The 14,540-nt window shown below is 51.2% G+C and overlaps 6 protein-coding genes across 6 annotated transcripts, besides 11 other annotated features; all 6 read right to left on the reverse strand.

Annotated features, from left to right (window-relative positions):
* The first annotated feature begins 282 nt into the window (after nucleotides 1–282).
* Nucleotides 283–321: a microsatellite.
* Nucleotides 322–625: 304 nt separating this feature from the next.
* Nucleotides 626–671: a sequence feature (A-rich).
* Nucleotides 672–706: 35 nt separating this feature from the next.
* Nucleotides 707–727: a microsatellite.
* Nucleotides 728–840: 113 nt separating this feature from the next.
* Nucleotides 841–911: a microsatellite.
* A 1,115-nt stretch (nucleotides 912–2,026) lies between these two features.
* On the reverse strand, nucleotides 2,027–2,392 carry TraAM80_08483 (surface protease GP63; the record flags this gene model as incomplete). The annotated part of the gene is made up of 1 exon (XM_029385233.1): nucleotides 2,027–2,392. The coding sequence occupies one exon, from the start codon at nucleotides 2,390–2,392 to the stop codon at nucleotides 2,027–2,029; it is 366 nt and encodes a 121-aa protein (XP_029234921.1).
* A 759-nt stretch (nucleotides 2,393–3,151) lies between these two features.
* Nucleotides 3,152–3,185: a sequence feature (A-rich).
* A 68-nt stretch (nucleotides 3,186–3,253) lies between these two features.
* Nucleotides 3,254–3,296: a microsatellite.
* Nucleotides 3,297–3,313: 17 nt separating this feature from the next.
* On the reverse strand, nucleotides 3,314–4,612 carry TraAM80_08484 (uncharacterized protein; the record flags this gene model as incomplete). The annotated part of the gene is made up of 1 exon (XM_029385234.1): nucleotides 3,314–4,612. The coding sequence occupies one exon, from the start codon at nucleotides 4,610–4,612 to the stop codon at nucleotides 3,314–3,316; it is 1,299 nt and encodes a 432-aa protein (XP_029234922.1).
* A 178-nt stretch (nucleotides 4,613–4,790) lies between these two features.
* Nucleotides 4,791–4,837: a sequence feature (A-rich).
* Nucleotides 4,838–4,846: 9 nt separating this feature from the next.
* Nucleotides 4,847–4,866: a microsatellite.
* A 118-nt stretch (nucleotides 4,867–4,984) lies between these two features.
* Nucleotides 4,985–8,023, reverse strand: TraAM80_08485 (uncharacterized protein; the record flags this gene model as incomplete). The annotated part of the gene is made up of 1 exon (XM_029385235.1): nucleotides 4,985–8,023. The coding sequence occupies one exon, from the start codon at nucleotides 8,021–8,023 to the stop codon at nucleotides 4,985–4,987; it is 3,039 nt and encodes a 1,012-aa protein (XP_029234923.1).
* A 699-nt stretch (nucleotides 8,024–8,722) lies between these two features.
* Nucleotides 8,723–9,148, reverse strand: TraAM80_08486 (uncharacterized protein; the record flags this gene model as incomplete). Its single annotated transcript, XM_029385236.1, has 1 exon — nucleotides 8,723–9,148. One exon carries the CDS (start codon nucleotides 9,146–9,148, stop codon nucleotides 8,723–8,725), a length of 426 nt encoding a protein of 141 aa, XP_029234924.1.
* A 1,356-nt stretch (nucleotides 9,149–10,504) lies between these two features.
* Nucleotides 10,505–10,568: a sequence feature (A-rich).
* A 131-nt stretch (nucleotides 10,569–10,699) lies between these two features.
* On the reverse strand, nucleotides 10,700–12,511 carry TraAM80_08487 (glycerol-3-phosphate dehydrogenase (FAD-dependent), mitochondrial; the record flags this gene model as incomplete). Its single annotated transcript, XM_029385237.1, has 1 exon — nucleotides 10,700–12,511. One exon carries the CDS (start codon nucleotides 12,509–12,511, stop codon nucleotides 10,700–10,702), a length of 1,812 nt encoding a protein of 603 aa, XP_029234925.1.
* An 89-nt stretch (nucleotides 12,512–12,600) lies between these two features.
* Nucleotides 12,601–12,639: a sequence feature (GA-rich).
* A 142-nt stretch (nucleotides 12,640–12,781) lies between these two features.
* Nucleotides 12,782–12,838: a sequence feature (A-rich).
* Nucleotides 12,839–13,183: 345 nt separating this feature from the next.
* TraAM80_08488 (putative myosin heavy chain MYA2-related) lies at nucleotides 13,184–14,536 on the reverse strand (the record flags this gene model as incomplete). Its single annotated transcript, XM_029385238.1, has 1 exon — nucleotides 13,184–14,536. The coding sequence occupies one exon, from the start codon at nucleotides 14,534–14,536 to the stop codon at nucleotides 13,184–13,186; it is 1,353 nt and encodes a 450-aa protein (XP_029234926.1).
* Between the last annotated feature and the right edge of the window lie 4 nt (nucleotides 14,537–14,540).

Here is a 14,540-nt window from a genome sequence, read left to right on the forward strand (position 1 = left end):
GGAGAGAGGCGTGGGGGGCGGCCACCGTTACGGAGCAACTGCAGGCGTCACTAAGAAGCTACAACAGCTACGAAACCGTTGAAAATAAAAAATTAAGAAAACGCAAAACCTGCAAAAACTCAAACGGGCCGCTTCTCTCCACGAATGCATCTTTCCAGCAGCACGCACCGCAAACTAAAATGGTGAAGATGCACCAGGATGACGCCCTCTCCCCACACAGAGAGGGAAAAAAACAAGGGAGGTTTTCGGCTCACTGGCCCAATGCGCCATGCGCACCTGCCCACAAACAAACAAACAAACACACGTCAAAAAATAAATAAATTTGCAAAGACATTTTATATGATACATGGCGCTGTTGGGAGCTCGCAAAAAGAAAGTCGCTGGAGGCTCCGCAACCACCATCCACCTTCGCATAGGGAGGGGGGTGAAAAAAAAGGGTCGGCTGGAAATATAATAATACAACAAAAAAAAAGAATACTATATGCCTTTTAACGATTGTGTGTGTTTTTTTTTGCTCGTCTGGGCAAAGAGCAATCGCAAAATTGACAGAGAAAACAGGAAACTCACCAAGAATTGCTAGCCGTCGTTTAGCTACATCTGGTATGGTTTTTGTTCATTAGGTTCTGAAATAAGAAGTAAGTTGTACAGAAGCAAAAATAAAAATAAAAAATGGAATAATGTACATGTTTTGCGCCATATCTGAGGTTATATATATATATATATGTATTTGGTATGCAGGTAGGCCACTATTATATATATACACGTCGTACTGCCGTCTTGTAAGAAGGTGGAACCGTAACTGGTATGGTAAAGCATTCACACGTTCCTCCCATAAATTGCACATACACATACACACACACAAACTAACACACATAGCTCTATATTACTCCTTATATACATACATGCATACAAATCTTTTAAACAGTCCCAGTCTGGTAAGTGGACTTGGTAAGCAACCTCAACACCCCATGCTTATTAAAAAAGCAGTCACCGTCAGCGCCGCAAAGGTAACGTTGATGACAAGCAATGTCGCTGTCGCGGAAGCAGCGGAGACCGTAGCGCATAATTTATGGGGCCCCATCCAGTCGTTAAAGCATGATTCAGCCATTAACCTTGTATTCTTGCACTGATGCACGCACGGGTTGCAGTCAAGCTAGATGCGCATCGCCTTTTCACAGTTTCTACCGAACTAGTCTCGAATCCGTTGAGGCGGGAGACGACATGCGTGAAACAAAAGATCAATAGCCTTCGCACAATTCACGTGTTCTTCACAAGATGCCGTGATCGTTTGAGTCCTGTTTAGAAGACTGTAGCTTATATCTGCCAGAGTCGGCTCCCGCATCATACTATTGGTGCAAGGAACTAAGAGGACACGTTTGATTCCGTCTCCCCACATATCAGGATCGCTGAAGGACAGACTATTTTGTTGTGCGTTCCTCGCAAATGAGAGGTGCTTGCTTCCCCCGCAGTGTCATCCACAGGACGCTGCACTGTTTGTCCTTAGGCACGCATCAGGATCTGTCCAACGCTTGTGCACATCATCGGCAGGCAGCTGGCACTGTTGCCAATGTTTAAAAGCACACTCGTATTGAGGTTGGATTTAAATCAACAGCTGTGTAGACTCATTTCATCTCCTTAAAAAAAAAATGCCCGGCCCTTCGTTGTTCTCGTTAGCGCAGTTCATGTTGAAGTAGACGGAGATGCTTGGACAATGGTCCATCTCCGGCAAGCTCCCACCCCGTCTCGGGTTACTGAAGTACTGGTAATTTTTTGGGGAAGTCCACACCGTACTCCGTCACGTCACGCCTTCCCGCACTTAAGCGGTCGTGCGCTCAAATAAAAAAAAAGACTTCGTTGCACTGTTCCTGCGAAAGCAGGATTTATCCAAATTCTTGCCTCGATCGTTGCATTTATCGTAGATAAACCAACAGGAGCGGTTTATTCCCCAGCGAAAACTCTCCTCCGTCACATTGTAGTTGATGGATTAGTACCCAAATTCCTCCAGAAAGGCAGGTGTGAGGAATGATTAGAGGCGCTTTGCCGTGGTGATGCTTCCGAGCATAACCTCTTCGTAAAGAATATATTTTTTTTTCGGTGCGAGCCTGCCGTTCTGGGCCCGTCTCCATCCCCAATCTCCACCCCGTCTCAGGCGTGGGGGAGTTAAAATGCCGCCGCACCACTTAGACCCTTTTGGGTTATGCGACCCGCGCGTCACGCCCTTTCCAAGCCTGGGCCGGTATACACGCGTGGAGCCTGGCACAACCTTGTCTACACCGACGGCTTGCATGAGGGGCCAGACGACAAGTTGCAAGAAGCTCAGGGCGTGCGTGATTTCGTCCATCGCTATGTGTGCTTCAGCTTCCGTGACGTATTTCTTGAGAGCAACCGGCATGAAATTGATGTACCCCCCTACAGACCGACCTGTGGGCGCCTTTCTGCATCAGCGGGCCCACACGGCGACACCTCTTACTTACTTCATTTGATTGCTCGTAACAAACGCAACATAGTCCTCCTCTCCAACCTGGACGGCAGGGTCTCTTAGGGAGAGGCAGGAGCTTGCATCCACCGTTAGTGAGGGGATCCACAAAAAACGCCCACTACAAAAGTATGTATGCCCTCTTAGCCAACCTGCGTAGTGTCCTGAACTTCCTTAGGTATCAAAAAATCCCCGTCGGTGCACGTGGCTGTGCACCCAAGGTAGGTAGTAACGACTTGTCCGGCCTTGCTGCAAGCTCCATCTAGTAGAAACATGGTGTGAGAAACAAATGTTCTCACAAGCAGCGGGCATGAAGTCGGAAACGACGTTCATATTACATCCGGAATCCCTGCACTTCACATGCGTCCAAGCAAGTGCATTGGAGTGAACCGCCAGCTCGTGTGCACGCACACGTAATGCTGGGGTGTATTTTTATGTTACACCGCGTGGACAGCAGCCACTGCCGTCAGTAACAGCAGCACACAGGCAGCAAGACAGAACACGCCGGAGGCACAAATCGGCCTTGTGTCTATCATCCCCACTTGCGTGAACTTCCCCCACCCTCTGATGTCCCGCCGTTATCCTTGCTGCCCGCCCCGCTGACGCCAATCCATACCACCAGCGGCAGCAGCACCCATCCACTTATATTAGTGAGAGAAATAAATCCCCCTCGACAAACAAAGCCTAACAAAAAAAAATCAAAACAAAAACACTTCATACATCATGTTCAAATACAGCCAAACATATCCATTCATATATCCTGGCGTCGCTCTCCCAATATTATATATATATATATAAACAAAAATGTATATGAATCTATCGGCATCAGGAGCAACACTACATCTTTGTTAAAGCGGCGCGGTTCGCGCGGCTGAGGCGCAGTGGGAGCAACGTCGTCCCAGGGCGGCAGTTGTACTGGGACCGCCACCGACGCAGCGGGAAGCTCAGCACCCCTGTTACAAACGCCTGGATAAGGTGGTAAATCAACGAAGGTAGCAGTATCACGGCCGCCTGGCGATTCTCCTGGAATAGATGAAGGATAATGGGGACGACGAAAACTTCAGACTTTGTGATGAGCGCAAAAAACAACGCAATTCGCTCCTCTGGTGTAGACACGATCAGCGAAGCCAGCAGCCAGTCCACCAAACACGTCACTATGTATAACGTCAACTCCACAAAAAATATCAGTCCGGCACCTCGCCACGTCAATAAACTCGGGGCGACGGATTGAACAAAGAAGGAGCTAAACATGCAGTAGTTGACCAATAGTAATATAAGACTATTCAGTTGAATCGTACGCTGGCGCCAGTACGCAAGACCGCTATTGCACAAATCAGAATATGTTAACTCTGCTTTATTAAGGCGTGAAACCTCACGATCCTCCCCGGCTATGCGTCGGTGTGACACCCAGCCAAACACCCTTTGTGCGATAACGCCACAAAAGAAGGGGCCAATAACCGTTGCGTGAAACAGCATCATTTCCGTCGTGCTTGGAAACTTGGTCGCATGCGACAATGACATGCATTCCAGCATTAGTAACGGGGATACGATAACGCCACAGATACTACCAACCGCACCGAGGTACTGTGAAAGGGCCTCATTCCCTTGCGATGAACGTACGGCCGCCACGGAAAGAATCACCGACGGAGGCAAACAAAACGTGCACATTAAACCCACAAATAGGTAGTTTGCCTCACTTCTACTACGAAGCGTCATGTACACCCCCACTCCCATAATGGGGGAAATAATAAAGCTCATGACACACATGGTAATGGTGGGACCCATAAATCGCAGCGTGGCACCCCTGTCAATGTCAGGGAAGGATGCACCAGTCAGCGCAAAGGAAATAAAGACGAGGACACGCGTCCACTCACTGGTGGCCATGTCTGCCGAGAGAGGGTGGTAATATGCCACGCCAATGCTCAGCATGAAGAGTCCAAGTAGCCACTGGCTACGCACCCAATCCACCACCGACAGCGATCTTACCACAAGACGTACTACCCGTTCCTTCGAGTCTTCTCCCGTCCCCACGTCATCTCCAATCCCTGAAGCTGAGAGTTCTCTGACAGACTGCATCTCCGGAGAACGTCGCCAGAGCTGCGGGTTGTACGTCTCCGCTCCACCCCCACTGCTCATCCCTCCTATTATTCCTCCTGTTTTGAAACTAGAAGCCAAATCTATTATACAGAGCCAGCATAAAGAACCAACAAATTAAACAACGGCGGAAAAAAAAAACGCACTTTACATGGAACTCCATTCATTAGAAACACCCACACACGCAGACCGCTCGCGTGTGTGAATAAATTATCAAATGCAAAACACAAAACCCGCCTCCCCACCCCAAACACACAAAACACAAAATAAATCAGCATATATATATATATATATATGAACACTATTTCCTCTCTTTCTCTGTGGAAACCTCACCAGCTGCAGAGCCTTCAGCAGAGTTACGCGTGGCTGTATACATATATGTATATATAGTTGCACATGTCTGCACCCACGGAATCACACGTCTTTGTTCAGGCTAAAACTTGCCGCCAGACACGAGGCCCAAAAAAGGCTCACTGGCAGTATCACTGACTCCGCACACAGGCTTGACAATCCATCAACCTCGAAGAACGCATCCCAAAGTGTCTCGATGTGCCTGCCAAGGCAGTCGGACACAAGACCCTCCCACGCTGTCTGTCCAAGACGCATAAACTTATCGATAGAGGCACGAGCAAGCTCAGGCAATTTCAATGGATCCCGCAACCATCGCTGGATACACAGTAGGCAGAGGTAGTAGACATCCACACCCTCACAGTGCATCCGCTCCTCCAGATGCGGGAAGGACGTAAGCAGGTGCTCCACCACACCAACCGCCAGCTCTGCGCAACGCCCGTACGCTTCCCACTGCGGCAAGGAATGTGCCTTCACGGCCACCGCCGCACGCGACACGTCTCCACCATGCATCTGAAGCAGCAGTTGAAGAACAGAAAGTAGACGTTTTTCCTTTTCTGGATCTTCTTCTCTTAGGGCAAGCAATTCTTTCAGGGCGTACAACTCATTTGCTCCAACGAACGGCAAGTCGGATGTCACGTATTTTTCAGCACCCGTATGTACCGGAACCTCATGCGCCACTCCAAATCGATGCACAAGAACGGCAGCTAGGTGGTCCAAGACAATGCCAGTTTCCAAGAAATACAAGAGCTGCCAGACTGGGTCATGTCCGCGTCTCTCCTCTAGAAGTTTTTTTAGCGTTTCCTGCAAGACATGCTCGTGACTGCAATCGCCGGCTTTGGCTGCCCCCGCCAACCTATTGAGGCAAAGAACACACAACAAAAGTAGCAGGGAGTCTTCCCCAAATGGTTCATTCGGCATTGGCACCTCGCCATTGTAATCTACCCAGTAGGTTTGGAGCTGCCGAGCCACCATGCCCGTAATATCCAACTCAGTCACACCTGGTGTAGGACACAATGGGGGCAGCGTAGCGATCCATAACCGAACGGAAAGCATTGCCGCCAGCATACGTCTTCGACCCAATTCCTGTGCGGAAATAACATGAGGCGTGTGAAGCAGAGCATCAAACTCCTCCACAGGGATTGCAAGAAGGTTGCCGCCCGCGATGTCCCTGTCTGACGCAAAAGACCGGAGCACTTCCGTCGTGGCAAGAAACAACCCACGACGCGCGCAGGCATTTGTGCACCAGCGCATCAACAACCACAACGTCGTGGGACACAAACTCACTGGCGGCTGCGGTGGCTGCTGTGGTCCCGAAGTGATTCTGGGGGCACCTGCGCAGATGTGCAGCAGCAGATTCCTGTAGTTGAGGTGACCTGAACGCCGTTCATCCTCCAAGACCTTTTCAAGACTGCGCCAGGACGGGACGGAGTAACTGATGGCAACAAGATGTCCCTCGTCCCACGGCGATCCCACGCGCTTTTCGTACCGGCACACGGCACGCACAGCACGCGCAACTACTTTGGGTAACTCCGCCGCGTGCCAACGCAGCACTCCCCACCAGAAATACCCTACCACAGTATGATGTGCGGCAGTCCTTTTCGTCCAGTGCTCCGACTGCCTGAGGAGTTTATCCTCAAGGCACCGCAAATGCGTTGGCGGCAGTCGATATCTGCAGTCAGACCCATACGTGGAAGGCACTGCAAAGCAAAGCAGGAGACGCAGAAGTCTCCCTAATGAGTCCTGTACTTCACTGTACTCCAGAGAGATCAGGAAACAAGAAACCTTGCCAAACTGCTCGTGACGCTTTTCAACGCCCAGCCCGCGCACGCAGCGATCAACGCACACCAGGGCATCCTCAACGAGGTCGCCTCGCACGTGATTGCTCAACAAGGCATCCACCAGTTTCTCAAAGATAAGTGTAAACGTACATGCGTCGCCGGGCTCTCGAACCCACAGCGGCAGCATTGTCAACATCAGCCCAACAGCGTGTGGCTCGGGCATGGCGACTGCCAGTTTGCGGATGAGGCCGGGCTCTCTTCCTAGCAACAGGGTGATGTCACGGACGAGAGAGGAACGCACCAAAAGCTGTTTCAGCCACCGTGCTTGTGAATCCATCGCGCTAAAGCTCTCAAGGTGTTCAACGACAACGTGCAACCCTTGCAGAAGCAACTGGGCAATTTCTTCGTCCATAAAGGTGACAATGTTTTCCGAGGTGCAAAGAAGAAGTCGGTGAAACAACTTCAACAAAATACACTGATGAGCTGAGAAGCCCTTGACTGGTCGCCGGAGTTTCGCGGCAATGGCGTCCAAGAGCGCAAGTTTTCGTCTGGAGGTGCATCGACTATAAATCAGCTCTACAAGCGTGATAGTCTCGCACGATGTTCCCTGCAGCTCCACACACAGAAGCAGTGAACTCATCCAGAAGTCCCAGCTGACGTCAAAGATGGTGGACTCCGGGTCCGTCTCCACGACCGCGCGTAGTGCCCGGACAAAAGCCTCTACCTTTTCGTTGTTTAAGGGACGACCCTGCTCCACCCATTCCCGCATACACGCGTCGAGTAACGCACGGGCGTCGTCGCATGAAAGTTTCCCTTCCCACGGTAACTCTTCCCAAGATTCGTCATGGCTTGTTTCAATGCGTAAAACATTACACAGTGGGGTGGCATCGGCCGCCAATGTGTTTCCAGGCGGTGTGACACTATCCTGCTCCTCCGCAACAGTGTACATACGCTCCAGTATTTGCTTCCACTCCTCACGAATCTCCGCCATGGCTTCATTGCTGCGTAGAATGGCATCCCGCAGGGCAAGCGGAGCATTCGTGGCCCCTGCCACGGCGTTGCCCGTTGTTGCGTTTAACAATTGTGCATGCTTCCTCACGAACAGTCGCACAGCTTCTCGCAACCCTTTTACGGCAGGCACCCCATGCAACACCGAATTGCCAGGGCTAAAGAGCAATTCTAAACCTCGCTTTACTTCCGTACTTTCCTTCTCCGCCCTGTTTTTATGGGGCAATTTTTCCGCTCCCTCACTTACGCTGATCGTAAAGATGGCCTCACACACTGCCTTCAAGCTTCGTGGTGTGTCTTTCTGTGGACTTTCCATGTGTAGTGCAGACGACACAACTTGTCGTGAAGGGTAGGCCTACATATTTGCGTGGTGTTGCATTTCACCATGGGAAACCGTCAAGAGAGACGAGAACGGTTGGAAAGGGAAAAGGGATCGGCTAGCAGCACTCAGGAGGGAATAAAATGGTCTCGCAGTCGTGCATGGCGGATGCCTGCTACGTCGCAGGATGCCCAAGAAGGTGGGATCTAACGCAAGTGCCAGTTGTTGTTCCTCTCTTCACAACTTTCCCCGCGATGACACGTCACCATCCACTGCAAACGTCTCCTCCCTCCCTCTCCCCGCTGTTCTTCTCTCCAACTAGTACTCCTCTCAAGCTCACTCCCGCTCCTGCACGCATCTGTTTTCCCCTACTTCAGCACCTACACACATCGCAATATTGTGCAGCGCACACTACTTTCAGTCGCGTTACTCGTACAACGACAATAGGCGTCATAAATAATGTTTTCCTTCTATTCCACTGTCCCATACACACATACACGACAAGCCAAAAAGAAAAAAAAACTACTCACCTGCACCCAAGTGCGAATAACTTCGTTGATTCGTACAGCCAACCCCAACACTCCCCCGCACCCTCACCCCTATAATACGTTAAACAAATAAAACGTCCCCGTTCTTTCCCATCATCCCCAACCCACTCCACCCCCTCTCTCCCAGCAAGCTTCAAACAAGAAGCATCTAACGTTTTCCATCCACTAGCTCTGCCTTTTCTGGGCCGCGGTACAAATACTTGAACTCTGGGCGTTCCTTTACGAGTGGCACATTATCATCCTTTGGCATCTCGTACGTGAACGGAGACTCAGCAAACATGTCTCGCAGTGGTGTGGTATTGAGGAAGTAGGGATTCTTGCGCGGCGCGCAGTCGGTGCAGGTGTTAAAGATGGGCTCCCACGCAGGAAATATACAGGCTGAAAATAAGCTCCAATTCTCACCTGGGCGGATGCCATAAACGTGGTAATCAAAGCGACGACACCATTTCTTCTTATACTTGGCATATTTTCCCCATAGCCGTTTTTTTTTTTGCTCCAGCTGTTCCTTGTCCTCCATGACGCCGTACTTGCGGCACCCGTAGTCGTTTGGGAGGTGCCCAGTGAGGCGATACATGCTTCAATAGCAGAAGGAAAGGTCTGTGCAAAAAAAAAGGTCAATAGCGTGATGGATAAGCGTGACATGGGCATCATGCGGGCATTCCGTGTGGCCGACTTGGAGCGAATCGAGTAGCTGTAGGCGAACGCCGCGGTAAGGGAGATAGCGTGTTCGTACCACCGCACCGCCTTTACAACGTCAAAGAACCCCAGCATGGTGCCCACCACAGGGAAGGGAGTGCCCATAATGTGGTGTGCTAGGCGGAAGTTGGTGTAGTCCGAGTTGGTAAGAGACTGGTAGACGTTGTCGCGACGTTCTACCGACAGCGTGGATCGCCAGAGCCGAAAGGGCCTCCATGCGAGTAGCTCCTGATCAGAGAGTTCACGCTCCGTGCTGGGGGCACAGTTGGTATGGTCTGTTGCTAAGAAGATGGGCTTGCCGTATTTTACGCCGTCCGGTCCAATTTATTCCGCAGTTGCCATATTCCTGCGTGTGTCGAACCTCCCCCCTCCTGGCAATAGCAGAATACACAGGCAGCTTAGATCTTCCACAAAACAAACAAAAAAAAAGAGCAGCCGTCAAGGCAGCGAGGTCAAAAGAGGCCAACCGAATAAGCAGAGGAGGAAAAAAGTAAACATCGGCAAAGAGAAAAACAAAAGCGGCACAATACGTATGGAAGACGGTGTCATGTCGGAGGAGGCAATATGCACTCACTCACCCCCGTTTTGTCATTGCTGCAACAAAACATCTAATGCCGCTCACCTTTGCCCAGCCTGCAGACTGCGGTGTCGATACCCACACGCACACACGCACAAGCAGAAATGCGACACCGCAGCAGGTAAGCACATAAAGCTACCCAGACCACCACCACCATTACACTTTCTTTCCTTTTTGGCTATTTTTTTTTCTTTTCATCGTCGCACTAATTGTCCCCTTATTCTTAACAAATTCGATCCCGTCAGAAGCCTGAAAGAAACAGAACTATAAACACCCTCCGAATGGAAAAAAAGAGATGAATCATGCAACAACAACAACAATATATATGTATATATATTGTGTAGTTCTGCCGCACCATGATCATCCTCCTTCTCCTTCTATTTCACCCCCATCCCCCACCCCCCATCCGAGGGCCTGTCTAGTGCACCATCATCATGGCACACTCTCCATTCCACACCCGCTGCACATACGCGCTTAGAATCCCATGATGGTTGCCGTACATCAATATCAATATAAATATGCATCTTTCAATCTGTTATGCACGTAGCCTGGGAGCAGGCGATGGCCCAAACAATGGGCAACATTACACGTTCTTGTATCCCACCCACCACGCGTTTTTGTTCTTTTTCGTTTGCTTGCATCAAGGCACATAATATTAGATATATAAAGAGAGAGAAAGAAAGAAAGAGAAAGAGAAAGAGAAAGAGAGAGAAAGAGAAAGCGGAACGACGAGTCCGTGGGCGCAGGCATTAACGCAAGCTTTTTCATCTTCGTGCTCGCCCGCAACGCAGCGGTCCGAGAGACGTGCCGATCCACACATATTACTGCTTTTCTACGTTTATCCTCGCTACACTAGTTGGCCTGGAAGGAGTGCAGGGACGCAAAGGCATCCGTCTGTTCCTCGCTTTTTCTTGCCTGACCCCAGCGCTTTGCTTCAGCCATCACACGCGTGACTCCGGGAATAATCTCCCTGGCGCGCTCCACGTTAAGAAACGCCAGGCGTGTGCGGCGAGCAATAAAGTCCTGCACATGCTCACAATGCTCCCGTTGCGCCGCATAAACAACTTCCGCCTCCACGATGGGTTCTTCCGGGTGCAGTCGCTTTAACGCTTCCGGGTTGCGGCGCACCATCTCAAGTAGGACGTGGTACCGGTCTCCGTACTGGCTCTTCCAGTGTGAATGCACGTCGTCAGGAATGTCGCTAGGCGCAGCTGCGGGGACGGATGCCAAGTTGTGAGCGCCAACCACTTGTATTTCTCCCGTCACACACTGCCGGAACGTAACACGGTCTTTTAACAGCGTGTCCCGCAGCTTATCCACAGCGTCCTGGGAAATTTTGCGATACGTCGTCCACTTTCCCCCGGTAACGCTAATCATTTGATGCTCCTTATCCACGGAGACCATGTGCTCACGCACAATGTTTTGGGTGCTGTCCCCCGATGCATCCTCTGTCACAGCAAGAGGACGAATACCGCACCATGCGGAGAGCACCGCCTCCCGCGGCACTTTTCCAACGTATTCTTCCACACTGTCAATGAGAAAACGCACATCTGCCTCTGGTGCTCGAACGTCTTCCGTGACTTCGCACCTGTTGTCTGTGGTCCCAACTAAGCAGCCACCTAACCAGGAAACGCCAAACACAACACGACCATCACTAGAGGGAAAAACCATTCCCCCCTCCCTCGGACAATATCTGGGCTCAATGACAATGTGCGTTCCGGAGCTTGGCATGATGCGAATCTTGTTTTTATTCGCTACAAGTTTTTGCACCTCTTCACTAAACGGTCCACCTGCATTTAGGACAGTCTTGCTGTACACCGTAAACTTGCGTTGATTCACGCGATCAGTTACAAGGGTCTTCACCACCTGTTCACCGGAACTGTTCTGAACAAGCTCCATTTTTTCCACCTTTGCGTAGTTCACCGTGGCTGCTCCGTGGCTGGCGGCTGTAAGTGCCACAGACAGGCACACACGAGCGTCATCCATCTGCCCATCGTAATACTGAACGGACCCATACAACAACTCTCCATCCTTGTTGGCGTGGAGAAGTTTGGGAAACCGTTTCATTGTCTCGTAGGGGGTAAGAAATCCGGAGTATTTGAGGGTACCGCGTTCCCACATGGCGATCAAATCGTACAGCTTCGCTCCACACCAAAACTTGATGAGGCCAATTGGGTCATAGCAAGGAACAATGGTGGGAATGTCGTGACATAAATGGGGTGCCTGATGAATCATGATGGCGCGCTCCTGCAGTGCCTCCGCCACCAACTTCAGTTGTTGCACGTCGAGGTGAAAGACGGCCTTTTCAAGGTAGCGAATGCCACCATGTATAAGTTTGGTGCTCCGACTGCTCGTTCCGCTCGCGTAATCGTTCATCTCAACAAGGCCCACACTCAGTCCACGAGTCACCGCATCCAGCGCCGAACCCGCACCGACAGATCCACCGCCCACAACAAGTACATCCATAGGCGTTTCAGGGGAAGCGAATGCCTGGAAACGAGTCAGGCACTCTTCACGGGAGGGATTCTCCAGAAATAAAAGGGGAGGTGTCTTGCTGGTGTCAAACTTCCGCTGAGTCCAACTGGGGTTGGTGTAACTGAAACCAATGAGGCCCGCCACCGCCGCTGTGGCTGCCCCTATGCACTTTTTTGCAGCACTTGCCATGAATTTGGTGAGAGGCGAGTCTCAGAGCGGTATTTAGAAAAGGTCGTGTCCTCCGTGTGCGTATGTGTGTGCGTGCAGGGAGATGGGGCAAAAAATAGCAAAAAAAAAACAAATACCGAAAAAAAAAAGCAGTGCAGGAACAACACAAACCTCCAGCAAAAGTGAGCGGTTACTTCTCTTCCTCCGTGCAGGACTCGTATGAGTGCTGGGAAGCAAGATTCTCGAGTTTACATCAACCCAACACACTGCTGCAGTCAGCAACAGTGGATTCAACAAAAAAAGAAAGGCAAATAACAACAACAAAACTAAAACCAAAATAGAAATCAACGCTGCAAGTTGAACCGTGCTTGCATACAACGATAAAGCAACCCGTAAGGGTCAGTGCTGGCGGAGCAATGGAACTCACCCTCGCAGCCAGCTATAACACCAGTCGTGCAGAGTGTGTATGAGGCGCCATTGTCTCTCAAGCTTCAGCTTACCACAAAAGCACATTTTTTTTGTACTCTTTTGTACTCTGACTCGCTTCCTTTTATATTTTTCTTCTTCCTCTGTTGCTTCTCACTCACTCACCCGCTAGCTCCCCAGCTGTGTGCCCTGCAAGTAAAAAAAAAACAGATGTCCCCGCGTTTTCCATAGAGATGCTTTGGACTTTTTTTAAAAAGGATGGAGCTGTCATGCCCAGCGCCTAGAGCGTTTGTACCGCGGCCGCGATGGCATGACCTCTTGAGTCGGTCCGTATGAACTCGCCCTGGCAGCTGAAAGGTGACCTTTTTCCGGCGTCGCATCACTGAAGAAGTCACACGGCGCAAGCGGTGTCGAGCGCCGCGGGGAATATTGACAGCGGGGCGAGACGTGTGCAGCGGCCGCGGCGAACCACGACATCGACCTGTGCACTGTCCTATTCCACGCCGGAGAAGATGTTCCTCCTTCCTCGCAGGCGTCTATCCCCCTAAATTTGCCATAAAAAGAGACGGCTGACACAGGAGAGGGAGAATCGTATATCGCAAGGGAAGGGCCATGTGACGGGGCCTGCACACTGTGGTGTGGTCCCTCCGCCGAAAACTGCAGAGACTGACTTGTCGCAACGGACCCTGACTGAGGTGAGGCAGGAAAAGGCATCGCCGCCTGCGAGTATGAGTCCCGTAGCAGCGGCAAAAAGTGCGCCGTCGTTACACACTGCGTGGCACTACGTGACGGTGTGCGTGGATGATGCTGCGGGAGTGACCCGGCATCGTGAGTCATCGTAGAAAAAAACATGGGGCTCATGTTTACTGCCTGCAGGCGACCCTGCAGCTCCTGCAGCAGCATTACTTGCTTCCCCCGCGCCCGCTCACGCTCCTCCAGGCTCCACGACATCTGCACCACCGAGGCCTCCACCTCACGGAATTGTCGCCTGAAAGAGTTCCAGTAGGAGCGATTCCGTTGCTCCAACGTTCGACGCGCCTTTAGCTCATTGCGTTGAATGGATTCCATCGCAGCAATATACCGGTGCAACGCCATCGCCTCAACTTCGAGCACCACTAGCTGCTGCATCACATGCCGTAGCCGAAAGGCCTGCCAGAGCCTGTTACGTTCCCAACTCTCCATACTTCGAATTCGGCAGCGCTGCCCAAACTCCACGTCACCCATGTCCTCCTGAAGTATTGTGAAAAACAAAACCCCTTCCTGTCGGAGCATACGCTTAAGCTTCTCGAGGTGCACCGTGGCTTCCTGCAGCATAGCCCTTCGTGCCAGCAGCACAACATCAAAAAGTTTCTGGCATTCGAACACAAGCTGCGCCTCATGTGCTTTGCAGAGTTCAAACTGTTTCCTTAGCTCCAAATGCATTGTTTGCTCTGACTGAAGCGCCTCGCGGTAAAGTTGCCGCTTTTCCTCCCTACACTCCTCGTACAACGCCGCAGTTCGCTGACAAAGCAATACATGCTGTTCCTTGCGCCAGCGCGCCTTTGCCTCCCGCAACGCGGCAGAACGCCTCATGTACGCACGGTACGCGCTTGTGAGCAGCAGGGCAAGTCGCCGGCACATTCTT

This window comes from Trypanosoma rangeli (genome assembly GCF_003719475.1).
Source record: "Trypanosoma rangeli strain AM80 chromosome Unknown Tra_15.4_contig_00421, whole genome shotgun sequence".
NCBI lineage: Eukaryota > Euglenozoa > Kinetoplastea > Trypanosomatida > Trypanosomatidae > Trypanosoma > Trypanosoma rangeli.